General features: G+C 36.7%; 1 protein-coding gene across 2 annotated transcripts in view; it reads right to left on the bottom strand.

The window, feature by feature from the left end:
• Nucleotides 1–1,321: 1,321 nt before the first annotated feature.
• The window catches only part of tspan9a (tetraspanin 9a), a 187,385-nt gene continuing 173,911 nt past the window's right edge, over nt 1,322–14,795 (bottom strand). For both annotated transcript variants that reach the window (XM_065283516.2, XM_065283515.1), the window contains 3 exons: nt 13,530–13,661; nt 11,765–11,848; nt 1,322–7,809 (listed from right to left, as the gene is read on the bottom strand). In XM_065283516.2, the coding sequence (XP_065139588.1) occupies nt 7,738–7,809; nt 11,765–11,848; nt 13,530–13,661 (288 nt within the window). In that variant the 3' untranslated portion in view covers nt 1,322–7,737. The remainder of the gene's footprint in view (nt 7,810–11,764; nt 11,849–13,529; nt 13,662–14,795) is intronic.

Genomic DNA, 14,795 nt, shown 5'->3' on the forward strand with positions numbered 1-14,795 from the left:
ATTTTTGACTCTAAAAAACAACTTTACAGGTTTGTAAAGACAAATTTAATTTATCGTGCAGTAGGGATGCACCGATAGGATTTTTTGGGCCGATACCGATTTAAAGAGACAACTTCTGGCCGATACCGATATTAAACACTTGTAAACAATACTATACAGTTGGTCTATTAGCTAGTTTATTTCTGCATCAAATTATTTTTACTGAACATGGATTTGATCTAATTAACATTCAACTGACCAACATAATAAGAGAGGCACAAATTAAGCTAAAACAAATATAAGAAGACAGCATGACAACCTTCAAAGGCAGTTTTGGCTATTCAGCATTTACTTTAATAACAACATTAACTCATTTTTTTTTTTTACCTATAATGGATTTCTTTATGCAGTTAATTAATAAACAATCTGTATCGGCCTTTCTCGTGCTATTGCCGATATGCCGATGGTTTCAAATTCATCAAAAATCGGCCGATAAATATCGGTGGCCGATACATCGGTGCATCACTATCGTGCAGTAATGATACAAACCATTCATTACAGTGATTATAAAGCAGGGCGCTGCATATTTTGCTTAATCTTGTTAAGGCACCATGAGGAAATTTATTTTTAAGACTTATTATTAAAATCATCTGTAAATCTATTTTGTAAACTGACAGTTTTTGACATGATTCAGGCTATATTAGACATCAAAATATTTAAAAAAAGATAATATATTTTATATAAATTCTATATATATATATATATATATATATATATATATGAGACCTATAACTCATTGTTTTGGCCATTTTTTGATGGTATCGCATATACCATATATATATATATATGCAGGCTTTTAATATATATATATATACGCCTCTTTTTGTTCCGCAGAGACCTCCTTCTCAAAAAATCATTTGGGAATCGCCCACTCAATTTGAGCCAATCAGACAAAGAGTTGGAAAAACGCCTATTTCAGTTTGAAAACGCTCCAAAATTGGAAAACGCCTCTTTTTGTTCCGCAGAGACCCCAGTCTAAAAAAAAATGGTCCCAAACTGTCACTAAAGCAGTTCCCTTGAAAATGTCCTAATATGTACCATTAAGGCACAGATATAAATATACATTTGGTACCAATATGTAGAGTACCTTTGAGTTACTAAAATGATCTTTAGGTACAAATGTGTACTTTATTAAAAGGGTACTGCCCCAATGACCGTATGGGACCATTGTTTCTGACAGTGTATGAATAGTAGCATTGATTCCAGTTTGGAATGATTTATCCGTTTCTTTGTACTCTTTTTAAATACAAAAGCACGCAAAAGAAAAACCCAAAAAACATAATCAATGGGTTTGGCAACACACTTTCCTTTATTTAAAAAATAGTAGGATTTAAAGAATGCATTTTAGTGCACCACCTAATATATTTATAGTGCTTTACAAAATACACAGGACAAATTTGGGTTCACAAGATATCTGATAACTGCCACTCACCAGGACACTACAGGAAAACATCACTCAAGAGCATATGCTTGTATATGTACCTTGGTGGTGGTTAGGATGGCAGTACAAAAATACTGATATGACAGAGATAATCTGTTTTTTTTTACTCCAAGCAAATCAAATTAGTAAATCATTTTATGGCAGTGTCTGTTTATGAAAGAAAATAAAAATGTCAATTAGTTGATGTGTTCACTTCGAAAATCCAATAAAAAGCTTCACTAACAATTTCCCTGCAAAATCGTCCCATAAAACATCAGAATTCAGAACCATCAAATACCAACATAAAAGTTTTTGAATGAATAGGTACAAAACAAAAGCGATTAAAGAAATGAACATAAAACTAAAAAAATGAATGGGTACAAAATGATATAATCAGACCATATAAACGTGTAAGCATTTAGACATTCTGGAGAGACTATGAATTTCTCCATTACGGTCTGGGCCATTTTCAATATGATAGAAAGGAAGAGACCACAGCTTTCAGATAATGGGCTTAGCAGTATGTCATGCATTATTAATGAACTTCAAATGAAAAAAATATCAGGATTATGGTTGTTAAAAACTATATTGTGAATTTGTATGTGCTGTATGATAAATATTTCATCACATACACCGGTTTCATTATGAAAACCCGACATATATTAATTGTCATCTGACATTCGGACAGGCAAAGAAACTTGTAAGAAATGAAAGGAAGCATAATATACCCTTAAAGTCAATTTTTGACCAGCTTGCAACAACGGACAACATACAAAAAGATAAAACAAAGGACTTGACCTAACCTTTGTGTGAAAATAACAGGCATTTACTCTTGCAATTCTAGGTATATGACAGACATTTACAACAGTTAAAAATAAAGATCTGCCCTAATATCACACGTTTGCAGTTGATGAGATGATTTGTAGTAAAACAGTTTACATGCATTAAGAGTGACACAAATGCAGTGAAAATAAAAAATAAAACAAAAACTTGAAATAATAAAATAAAACACTAATGCCAACTGGTTGTTTTGTACTGTACACTGTCAGAGAAAATGGTCCCAAGCCAAGATAACTCTTTCCCAGCCAGTATAAAAAATGGGGGGTCAGCGCATGCATTTTTCATAATTTTCACAAAAGTTTAATGCCTTCCAGAAAATCTTCTTCTTTAAATATATATTAGAGATCAGATTCAGAGCGATCCTCAAAACATGGACACAGACATTGCCCTAGGGCAGTGGTTCTCAAACTTTTTTAGTGTACAATGCATTCCTTTACGGCCCGCCAAATAATTTTTTTTTTGACAAAAACTGTTCTAAAACTCAACATTTTATTTAAACAAAACATATTAAATTATTCAAAGTAGTGCTATTGGTTAGTAGGCTTATTTTTTTAGGTTTAATTACACATAATTCAGGATAAATTAATGTATTTTATAAAAATAAAAAAAGATTTTGAGAACCACTGCCCTGGGGCAATACTTCCAGGTTTTATGAGTTGCAGAAGACCTGGGGCCTCATTTTATAAAATGCTGCGTAAAAGCCATCCTATATTTGATCTTACGATCATTTATCAAAAATACATACATGTGATTCATAAACTGAACGTACGCGCAGAAAACAACGGTACCCTTTTTAAATCTACACTGAAAAAAATGTATCATTCAATTTACTCAATTTTTTTAAGGTAAGTGGTTGCAATCAATTTATTTAAGCTACATTTAAAAAAATAAATTTGAAAGGCAAAAGAAAACAAAAAACTTTTGTTTAAATGTAGCTTAAATAAATTGATTGCAACCACTTACCTTAAAAAAATTGAGTAAATTGAATGAATAATTTTTTTCAGTGTATATATCGCAAATTAACTTGAACTTGTGCGCAGCCGAGCAGTTTCAGAGCTCTGCCTTTAAACAACGCCTAATTAATGTCATAGTAGACATATAAAAGAGCGTTTGTCAAAGTTTAAACCCAATTTCGAGCAGAAAGAATGGCTTAGATTTCCAAAAACCTGCAGCAGTCAGAAAACCAAAAGTGCGTTCGTCTGCTCAGACCCTGACGTGGCGCTAAGCACTTTTCCACGTCAAAGACAGTTTTTATAAATATGGACTTTGCTGTGTATTTTTGCGTACGCACACTTTACGATCAAATCTGTGCGTTCGCACGCTTTATAAATGAGGCCCCTGGTGGAAAATAGCGGTATTACGGATTGTCGGAAAACTTGTCATTGGCAGGGAGCATTTTCTCTTAATTGGCAAGTTAACTTATCAATGGTGAGGAAAGAGTTAAAAGGCCTTAATATGTACCATTTAGGAACAAATATGTATAGATTTGGTACCAATATATACCTTTGATGTACTGATATAAACTCTTTAGGGTACCACGCTAGTGATGGCTAGGGATCATATTTTCTGACAACTTTAGATATAAACGCACATAGGAGCCTACTGTATAACAAAGGAAAACAATGCAAAGGTAAATGGATGAAGTATATACATGGGTATATACATTTAACAGATGAGAATTAAAGTGATTTTTTTATAAAATAAAATAAACATCACAGAATTGAAGACAAAACCGTCACTCCAAACTAAAAGTGTGCCCTTGAAAGCTTTCATGTTGATTTCATTTAGCAGTCTGCGCTAGTGACAAAAGCGCCGATGAAGTTGTCGATTCCCCAGTGCTTATGAGACCAAACTGGTTTGAATCCATACTGCCAAGTTTAGCACAAACTAATTTGACTGTTGCTGCCTATCAACATGCAAGACCGATTTCCCAGATCCCTTGAAGCCAACCAATTTAACTTCTCTAATATGTGTTTTCCGATTGAAACCGTAGCTTTGCGGAAGACTGCACTATGACCAGAAGCAAAGTAAATAGAGTCAATTTTGGATTCGTGTTGACTTTAAGTGCTTGCGGACGATGTGAGTGAAGTCGAGCGTGCAAGTATTTCCCCTTTTCTGATCTAGTAATAACCACGAGCGTCTCCTATAGCAGCAACATACAGTGACAGAGTTCCTTTACTCAATCACATCCAGTCTCAATTTCAGCGCCAACCGAGGATGAACATCAGAAGCAGCTGTCTCTTCTGGTCCCGACTGTTTCTTAATACAAAGCAATTTTTCAAAAATACAGTAAACCCAAAGACAGCGTGACAGTTAGTGCCCGATGGGATGAGAGGTGTTATTATCTTCTCTCTATCTTTAGTGCTCCATTAAGGCTATCTCTGTAAGACACATACTGTATGAAACACAGAGCCTTAAGCAGAAGGTTTGTGTTTCACTGACAGTCTAGATTGGAGCCCATCAGATGACCCCGCTTTTACCATCGCTAACAGCCATCATCGCGTTCTGATCTACGGCTACGTGATTTTAAACCCTTCAAACTGTCCGCGGGTAAACACACTTTCGCTTCAAACTCTTTTAAACCAAGTTCCCTCAGGGCGTGTGATGCAGACGCATTAACGCCTCATTCAGCAGGAATGTTAGAGAGAATGCAAACCGTTCTGGCCCGATGCTCGAGAAGTAAAAAGCAGATGGAGACAGCAAAAAAGCAGGCGATAGAGACAGTGGCGATAAAGCTGAGGTGTGCAGAAACAGAAACGCAGCAGGCTGTTTTTCTCCAATAAATTATGGCTGGTGAATCACGGTCCACAAACTTGTACAATAACGTTTGTTTAGTATTCTGTTGAATTTTAATGCTCGACTTGGTGAGTATTTAGCAAATCCGGGATCCGGGACCCCCCATAAGGCATCCGGGACCCCCTATAAGAAGTCAAAATTATAATTGGGGGGTCCCCTCAGATATTTTTTGGATTGCTTTCCTTGTATCGATGTTACATAAATCATACATTTGCGTTTAAAGGTAGTAATGTGTTGCCATTTTGGGTTTGCTGCTATGTCATGGTGGGGACCCCCATAAGACTTGTTTCAATTCGAGCACTGTTCACTTTACACACTTCACTTCATTGGTTGTCGCTCCCAAAAGTAGCAACGGTTCTCAACTTTGTCATGTATCTGGACACGCCCACTTCCTGTTGCCAGAAATCGGCAAACTTTCATTAAAATGATCGAGATCCCATCGCTTCACCGGCGGTGTGCATAGAGCTTAAATGATGACATAATTAAAATTTTTGGGTGAACTATCTCTTTACGGGAAATATCAGCCTGATCTCCCATACGGCAAAAAAATACATTTCTCTGGCCAAATATATATTTTAAATAAATGCTAAATACATTTTGTAGAATGTAATGCTCAATTGAATATATTTTTGAATTTGGAAATTTAGTTTTAACCTTCATATATCAACATATATTTCAAAATGTATTTCAAGGGCAGACAAATATCTTTCTAATATTACAAGTTTTTTTTTTTGCCTACATGTATTTTAAATATATGCTAAATGCACGTTAATTTATAAAGTATATTTTTGAAGTCGAAAATATATTTAATTTGAACATTTTAAAAAATATATGTTTACAGGTTGGTAACAAAATTTTTCTTCCAATGCGATGTTAATAATTTCCTTTGATTGCAATATATGGAGGGCTAAATATATTATTTATGCTTTAAAATTTATTTTTAAATATATTTCAAAATATACAAAAATATATCAGTGAAAAAAATATTTTTGTAAGTATATTCCAAAATATATTTCAGCAAAAAAAGCATTTATTTTGTATATTTTGATATATATTTAAAAATATATTAAAAAATATATTTTTTTGCTGTATGGGCTCATGAGAATTCGCACACATTTTACGAGTTAGCTAATTCGTATGTACGAGTTCATTGTGCAAAAATGTACGATTATCAAATAAAATATATAAAAAAAAACAATAACAAAACCTCACTCCTAATCCCAACATCACAGGTGTCAAGGCAAATCGTACAAAAATGTATGAATGTGTTTGTACCAATTAATACGAATTAGCCACCTCGTAGATATGGCCATGAGATAGCGTTGGAAATATAGTTAGCAAGCCAGTTTGCTCTCAAACAGCTATTTCTCATTAACAGTATACAAAAAAGATGTACATATAAAATTGTAGTGAACATTCACAATCAAACTTACTTACATACTTGAGTTCGAGTTGGTATTTCTTGTGTAATCATCTCGCAAATACAATCAACCATTGGCATGAAAGCGGCAGTATCAGAATCTGTAACTTTCTGTTAAAGTAACTTTAATGTGCACTTTGTAGCCAACGCCTCTGGCAGGGACTTAAATGTAAATGTGCAGGAGCGATCTGAAGACATGCATTAGCTCTGATAAGAAGAAAGATGCTTGGCTAAGCTCTGTCTTAATGTTTTTCAGATGGTCAATAGTCAAACAAAGATCTGGCCTTTAGAAATGCTTGGCACACTTTCTTTTCTAAGCCGCAGTCACTTTTGTCCTATAAAAACTGCATTTCGCTGTCTACGCCGTCAACGAGTGTGACAAATTAAGATAAAATGACCTTTTTTTTTTCAGGTATTGAGTACCATCGGTACCTGAAGGTCTGGGTAATCTGACAGCCTGCATAATGAAAGTTTATTTCAATTATTATACTGACATTAGGTCGCATGTTTCTCAGGGTAAAACTTTTAGCACTTTCAGTGCCCCCTCAAATCACAAAAGGAAAAACAACACACACACACACACACACACATCTTAGATTTGAGGTCGAAGTCAGAAAACTCGATGTCTCATTCGTAAAAATAATAATGATAGGGTTGATAAAAAGTAACAAACATAAAAAGAAGTCTTGCGCTAAAATGACAAAGATCTCCGTCTGGTATAAAACTGCTAACATGCTAAAAATGAAGCTGTTTGTCTTTACACTGTAGACGGGGTGATAATGCCTTTCGGTTCATCACACCCCAAAGGTATCAAAACTACCAGTCTCATGTCTTCTCTTTGCCTTGCAGGACAGGGGGAGGGATTTACGTATTAGTAAAGCCACGCAGTTCCTCAGCAATGCTCTCCTTCCTGGAAACGCTAGTTAGTTCAAGCATAAAATAAAGGTTCTAGTGGAGATGAAGGGCGAAAGTCAGTTAAAGGCTTTTTATGGGGAGGATGCTGGCGCTCCTCTCGTTCCTCTATGTCCCCGGGTCTCTTTGGCAGATGAGTGGATGGGGGGGAAAGACTGGAGGAGAGAGCGACCGTGACTGAGGTCTATACAAGACGGCGTGGTAAGCTTGGGAGTTAATGGGAAAACAGGTTGGCCAAGTTAGATACAAGGGGAGGCTATCCTCCAGAGTCAATCCCATAATGCACCAAAGCTCCTCCTTTGTGGCCTGGTTAGGCATCGTATTTCTTCCCAGTTCTGTGGATCTGATGGAAGAGCGTCATGGAGAAAGCCATTCCCAGGAGCTGAAATGACAAAATTCAAATGTAAGAATAAAAGATAAACGCTACATATCACTCAACGCAGAAAATTGATGCGCTCCTTATCGCAACACTGGGTATTTCAAGGGGTTAAGAATTGGTTGGTTAAGATAGGCCAGTTTGCCCGTGCTGGTACAGTACATAAACCACTTTGCAAGCAAAAATATATCTTTTTGCATTAACGTCCATTTAAAGATAGCACTTTATTATATAATAATAATTTCTGTGGCGAAAACAGCAATGCCTGGATGAAAAATGTTTCTGGGGGAATAGATCATAGAGTCGCATAGGTAAACAAAATGCACTGTAAATATACCACCTCTTTGAAGTTCATTTTTAGATCCACCCTGATACATCAAACGGTGGTCCACTTTCCACAGTCATTATCTTGAAGCTTTTTTATCACATTAGCCGAAAGATCCGATATAACCTCCGTGTGCGTGTGTGTGTGTGGATTAAATCTCCTGCATATTTAAGATTTAAAGGTGTCACATAGCTCCCCAAAGACTGTCATAGACTTTTATGTGAGGCTGCTACTTCTAATGCACCGTGGTAGAAAAGACTTCATTCACAATCTATATGTTCAATCAGACACAATCGCAATAGTTATTAAGAAGAAATGTACTTTGTTATTACAATGTTTTTAGTTTTAAAGAGATACCATTGTGGTGCCATGTACTGTATAGAACACCATATGATGTTATTACAGTCGTACATTAGAATGGTTAACTTTTATTATCTACCACATAATTTTTTTATTATCTTATTAGTCTTGCCCATTGTTCTGCAATGTGAAGAATGACATAAGCCAGACTCTGATGGTTTGGTAAAATTGTCAAATTGCTGGGGATTGGGATTAAAATGCCTCCAATGTACAAAAATGTTGTAAAATCCAAAAGATTTTCAAGAAAAAAAATTCTTAGTATTAAGAATATATATCAGTAAAAATATCTAAAAATTCTTAAAGGGGGGGTTTAATGGTATTTCAAGCATTCTGACTTATTAACACAGTTATAGAGTTGTTTCCTCATGCTAAACGTAGGCAAAGTGTCAAAAATGCAGTTGGGCGTGTTTCAGAGTATTTCTGTGCCGAATGCACTTCGCCAGGGTTCGTACAAGTTTCGGCTAATTTTTTTCGATTACGGTTCTAACTGACGTTTCAGGGGTTTTCGATACGTATCACTTCTTTATATGGGCTTCCGCCGGAAAACTTCCCCTGAAAAACCCCGCCCAGCCGTCAGTTAGCGGGAGACGCTAGAGCTTGCTAACAGCTTATCACGCTACTCAGCTTTGTTTAATTTCAAAAGTCAACAATGGCACAACAAGAAGTGTGTTTTTGGATGTAAGGAGAAGACATCCAGCCTTATGGAAACAATGGATATAGTTTATTATCCGGATTAGCAGCGGAGTTTTGCGTGTGTGTGTTTGATGCGGTGGATTTTCATGACGAGTTACACGCGGTAAGTAAGACTTTTGTCTTATGTTGGAAATAGGCGCGTGTATATTATATAAATGACACGAACATGTAGTGAATCATAAGTTAAAACAGTGTTGTATAGTGTTGCATGACTCGTACTCGCTCCTCCCGTGTTATAACTCCTCCTTCTTCATTTTTTCGTACGTTATCGGAAAGATTCGGTAAAGCTAATCTTTCTTTTATAAATCTGATTAAACTAAAGACTCTTCAGAGATATAAAGGATGTCATACTACTCCATAGGTACTCCAGATTAATATCAGAAATGCAGAAACAGCGTGTGTTACGTGAGCTTTAAATTAACATTTAAGCAAAATGACCCAAGAAAATAAGTCTAGTTTTTAGACCACAAATATCAACAATAGAACAAGCAAAAAATCTTCCCCATTGCCAGATTTCTTTGCTTGTTTTATGCACAAAATCACTTACATTTGATATTTTTGGTCTAAAAAAACTAGACTTATTTTCTTGGGTCGTTTTCTCATCAAGATAAAAGAATCTTAATTTAGAAATTTTTAGATAAAATACCAATAATGTTTTCTTGAAAATCTTTTTTGCAGTGTACACTGCAAAAAATGACTTTCTTACTTAGCATTTTTTCTTTTTTTTCCATAAAAATATCTAAAAATTCTTAAATTAAGATGTATTTTCTTGATGTGCAAAATGACCTAGGAACATAAGTCTAGTTTTTAGACAAAAAAAAAAAACAATTTCGGCCCTATTTTAACGATCTGAAAAGCAAGTGCGAAGAGCAATGTGCAAGTGACTTTGTGGACGGATCTTGGGCGCTGTTGCTATTTTCCCGGCGGAGAAATAACTCTTGCACCAGGCGCAAATCAATAAGGGGTTGGTCTGAAGTAGGTTCATTATTCATAGGTGTGGTTTGGGCGTAACGTCAAATAAACCAATCAGAACGCTATCCAACATTCCCTTTAAAGGCAAGTGGGCAAGTTCCATGGCGGGTTGCTATTATTATGACGGATTTACCAGGCGCACGCCAGGAGCGGTTCACAGCCGAGGAGATCGACGTTCTTGTAAGAGCAGTCAAAGACAGAGAAGTTGTTTTGTATGGGGATAGGAGAAACCCGCCCAAATCAGCATCGGTTAAACAGGCGTTAGAGGAAATAGCCACAATTGTCATCAGCTGGCATCTCCATCGTTGCGCCAAGCGCTACAATGATGTCAGGAGATGGGTGAATTCCAAACTTGCCAGCATAAATCGGGCACGCCGTGTAACGGGAGGTGGATCTGCCTCTACACAGATCTGCGTCCACCCTCACCGCTGAAAGGGTTTGGGGGCTTTGAAATCGGACCCAAGAAACGCAAGCAAGGTCCAACCCCAAAGTACAAACCAAGTTCATATACATTAAGGTTTCTTATGAAAACATTTTAATTATTATTTACATAAAATAAACGTAATACAGCCACACAACAAACTTATGAAAATATTTTAATCATTATTTGCATGAGAATTTTTTAACGCAGCCACACAATAAATAAAAACTATCACCACAATGCTCACCACTATGATTCCCCTTATCTCGTGTATTAATATTTTTTATTGTAACAATTTATGATTAGCAAAAATAACTGTTGCATCTGTGTAGATTAGATAAGCAAAGTGTGTGCGCGTTGTGCACGCTATACATTATGCTATTTTAAGGGCGTATCCTTGACCATAATGAACCACGCGCAACGCGCCACTGACTTTACACTAGTTTTTTTTTGGTCAGTGGCGCAATTGTTTTTTGAAACTGCAAAATAGCATCAGGGATGGTTTGCGCCGCAACACGCCTCCTTTTTTGCGCTGAACCGCACAGGGAGCTCAAGTTCATTCCCTAGTTTGCCAACGTGCGTTTGTTGAGGGAAAAACCCGCTGTGCGCCGGTGCAAAATACGAATGATACATGCGTCACTGACAAAGTCAATTGCGCTGGGTGCAAGATAGGGCCCTTTAAGTAAATGTGTGCTTAAAACAAGCAAAAATATCTGCCAATGGGGTGAGAAAAAAATCTTTAAAATAAGTTTTCTTTTTTTTAAACACTTCACTTAAGCACAATTTTCTCGCCCCATTGGCAGATATTTTTGCTTGTTTTAAGCATACATTTTCTTAAATTGTTTATTTTTTGTCTAATAACTTTACTTTTTTTGCTCATCAAGAAAATACATCTTGATTTAAGAATTTTTAGATATTTCTACTGAAAACAAGACAAAAATACCACTGTAAGAAAGAAAGTCATTTTTTTGCAGTTTTTTCTGTAGCTGTAATGAGTAGACATGATACGATGCTAGTGAGCTGTTTACCTCTCTCTCTCTCTCTCTCTCTCACACACACACACACACACACACACAAACAAACAGGCTGACTGTGTTACTTCATATACTGTACATTCAGTATTTCAGCAATGTTCTGTCTGACACACTGAGTGTTGTAAAAAAACACGCACACACTCAACACAAGCTCACCTGAACTACCAAGATACACATGCCGATTGTTCCCAGTAGATGCTTGTTATCGTCAAGCCACTCTTCCACCTTCTCGTAGCAGCCCTGAAACACAAGAAAACACGAGATGTCATTTGTTTTCTGTCTAAAAGCACATTCTGAACTGATCATACATGATTCACTTTCTAATTGTTAACAGTGAAAATCAGCTGAACTCCAAAAGCAGTGGGAAGCATTTGAGCTCATTCATGAGTGAACGCTGCAGCGATTGCATTTTTGATACGCACCGACTGAAAAACTACATTGAGCTCTGTGCAGTGTTATGCGGAGAAGAGCTCTGAGCTGGCAGTGTTGTGTAGGTGTGTGCTTTTCTGGCCGTTGTATGGAAGAAGAAATCCATTTCTTACAGTGTCTGGAACACAATGATACCTTTGAAACTGGCATGGCAGACTTGTCTGTGGTTTTTCTTTATATAACAGAACGCTGGCCGTGCAAATGGCCTTACGTCACAATTCCTGTTTTGCATAAATTTAAAGCAATTCAAGACTCAACATTTTTGTTGGCTAGCTGTTTAACGTCTGGGAAAGAAGATAAATCCAACCTTTAAACAGTTCATGGTTTAAAGCTGGCCTGAATCTGGAGGTGGGTGCATACATTTCTTTTTTATGAAGAACACGAAGGAAGATATTTTGAGGAATGTTTGTAACCAAACCTTTCATGAAACATGTTTGTAACTGATGAGAAAACTTTTATTTTGGGGTAAACTATCCCTTTAACAGACTAAGCCCCATAACATTCACCTCAAAAGACTCAAATAATTTGTTGTATTTGAATAAAATGCTATTTTAAATGCTTTTTTTATAAAAAGAAACACTGCAAAGGAATATTAAAGCGATAGGTTTCCCAAAATTGAATACTCTGTCAGTGTTAACTCATCCCCAAGTTGTTGTAAACCTGTATTAGTTTCTTTATTCTGTTCAACAGAATAAACAACCAGTCATTTCTAGAAATTTACAAACCTTTAAGTGCAAATCTGTGTTTTATTTCAAGCACACAAGTACAGTTTTGTGGTTCAGTAATTGAGTCAGCAGCGGACTGAATGGTGCAGAAAACATTGACATTGTGCAATCACAATAACATCCATTTGCTTGTGCCAATTTCCTGAATGTTCATCAGGTTAAAAGAACCAGTTGTTGTGCTTCAATGAAGAAAATCATTGCATAGTTTCTCGGTGGTACCTAAACCCTGCAGATCGGACACCTTAAAGATTGATGATTAAGTGATGTCTGATTATGTGCTCGGCCAATGAGAGACAGCGGTGTAATTGGAACAAATAGAGCATTACACAAGAGAGCACTGTCCTCTTTAAAACTTCATTTAAACATCCAGTACATTAGGATGAGTTTTTCACAGGACACTTAGTTCCCGAAGGAAAAACCGTCAAAGTCCCACAGAAATGCATGAAGACGCTCTCAAAGTTTTCCAAAGTTTTCCTGTCCTAAATCTAAAGCTTTTACTGTACTTCATTAATTATTAATCACATCTGTTCAAGGACAGAAAAAAGGAAATTCCCTCAGTTAATGCATCATGTCTTTTCTTTGATCCTGTCTCCATTCAGAAATGTTCTTTAATGAACATAAAAGCAGCATATTCCATATGTTTTAGAAACAAGAATTACTGAATTGAATTTGAAGTTGCGTTTGAAACCTAATAATGTTCGCTGCAAATGGAGGAAAATTGAAGGTAGAGCAATCTTGGCCGAGCTATAAGCGCAGGAGTCACTCACCCGTGTCCAAAACATGTTGGTGGAATTGCGGCCACACTCCTGATAATGTTCCTGACAGCAACGGTCGGGTACCACCTTTTCTTTCAGAGCCTCGTGCCAATCTGTGTATCCAATTACTCCACAACACTTCCACTGTGTCGAGAAAGAAGGAAAGACGGAGGGAGGGCGGAAGGAAGATGAAAAAAGAAAGAAAGAAAGGAGGGAAGAAAGTATGAAAAAGAAAGTGTTAGGTTAGGAGAAAGGAATAAGATAGAAAGAAATAACCAGGGAAGAAAGGGAGGAAGAGAGGGAAGAAAGAAAGGTGGGAAGAAAGAATGAAAGAAAGAAAGAAAAGAGGGATGAAAGTACGAAAGAGAAAGAAAAGAGAGATGAAAGTAAGAAAAAAGGAAAGAGGGAAGAGGGAAGGCAGAAAGAAAGGGTTAGGTGAGGAAGAAGGACAGAAAGAAGGAGGGAGGGAAGGGAGGGAGGAAGCAAAGAAAGAAAGAAAGAAAAAAGACAGAAAAATTGAAAGAAAGATGAAGGGAGAAAGGATGCCAGGAAGAAGAAAGAAAGAAAAGAGGGATGAAAGTAAGAAAAAGAAAGAAAAGAGGGATGAAAGTAAGAAAGAAAGGAGAGAGGGAAGAAAGGGAGGTAGAGAGGGAAGAAAGAAAGGGTTAGGATAGGAAGAAGGACAGAAAAAACAAGGAGGGAAGGAAGGGAGGGAGGAAGAAAAGAAAAAAGATAAAAAAGAAAGAAAGGGTTAGGAGAAAAGAGGGGAGTAAGAAAGAAAGGGTTAGGTTAGGAAAAAGGACATAAAGAAAGGAGGAGGGAAGGAAGGGAGGGAGGAAAGAAAAAACAAATAAAAAATAGAAAGAAAGATGAAGGGAGGAAGGAAGCAAGGAAAAAAAGAAAGAAAAGAGGGATGAAAGTAAGAGAGGGAAGAAAAAAGAAAGAAATGGTTAGGTTAGAAAGAAGGACAGAAAGAAAGAGGGATGGAAGGAAAGATGAAGGCAGCAAGGAAGAAGAAAGAAAGAAAGAAGGGAGGGAGAGAGAGAGAGGGGGAAAGAAAGGGTTAGGTTAGGAAGAAGGACAGAAAAAAAGAAGGGGGGATGGAGGGAGGAAGAATGGATGAAAGAAAAGAGGGATGAAAGTAAGAAAGAAAGGAGAGAGGGAAGAAAGGGAGGAAGAGAGGGAAGAAAGAAAGAAAGAAAGGGTTAGGTTAGAAAGAAGGAGAGAAAGAACGAATGATGGAAGGAAGGGAAGGAGAAAAAGAAAAATATAGAAAGA

The sequence above is a fragment of the Paramisgurnus dabryanus genome, chromosome 9 (assembly GCF_030506205.2).
Source record: "Paramisgurnus dabryanus chromosome 9, PD_genome_1.1, whole genome shotgun sequence".
Taxonomy (NCBI): Eukaryota; Metazoa; Chordata; class Actinopteri; order Cypriniformes; family Cobitidae; genus Paramisgurnus; species Paramisgurnus dabryanus.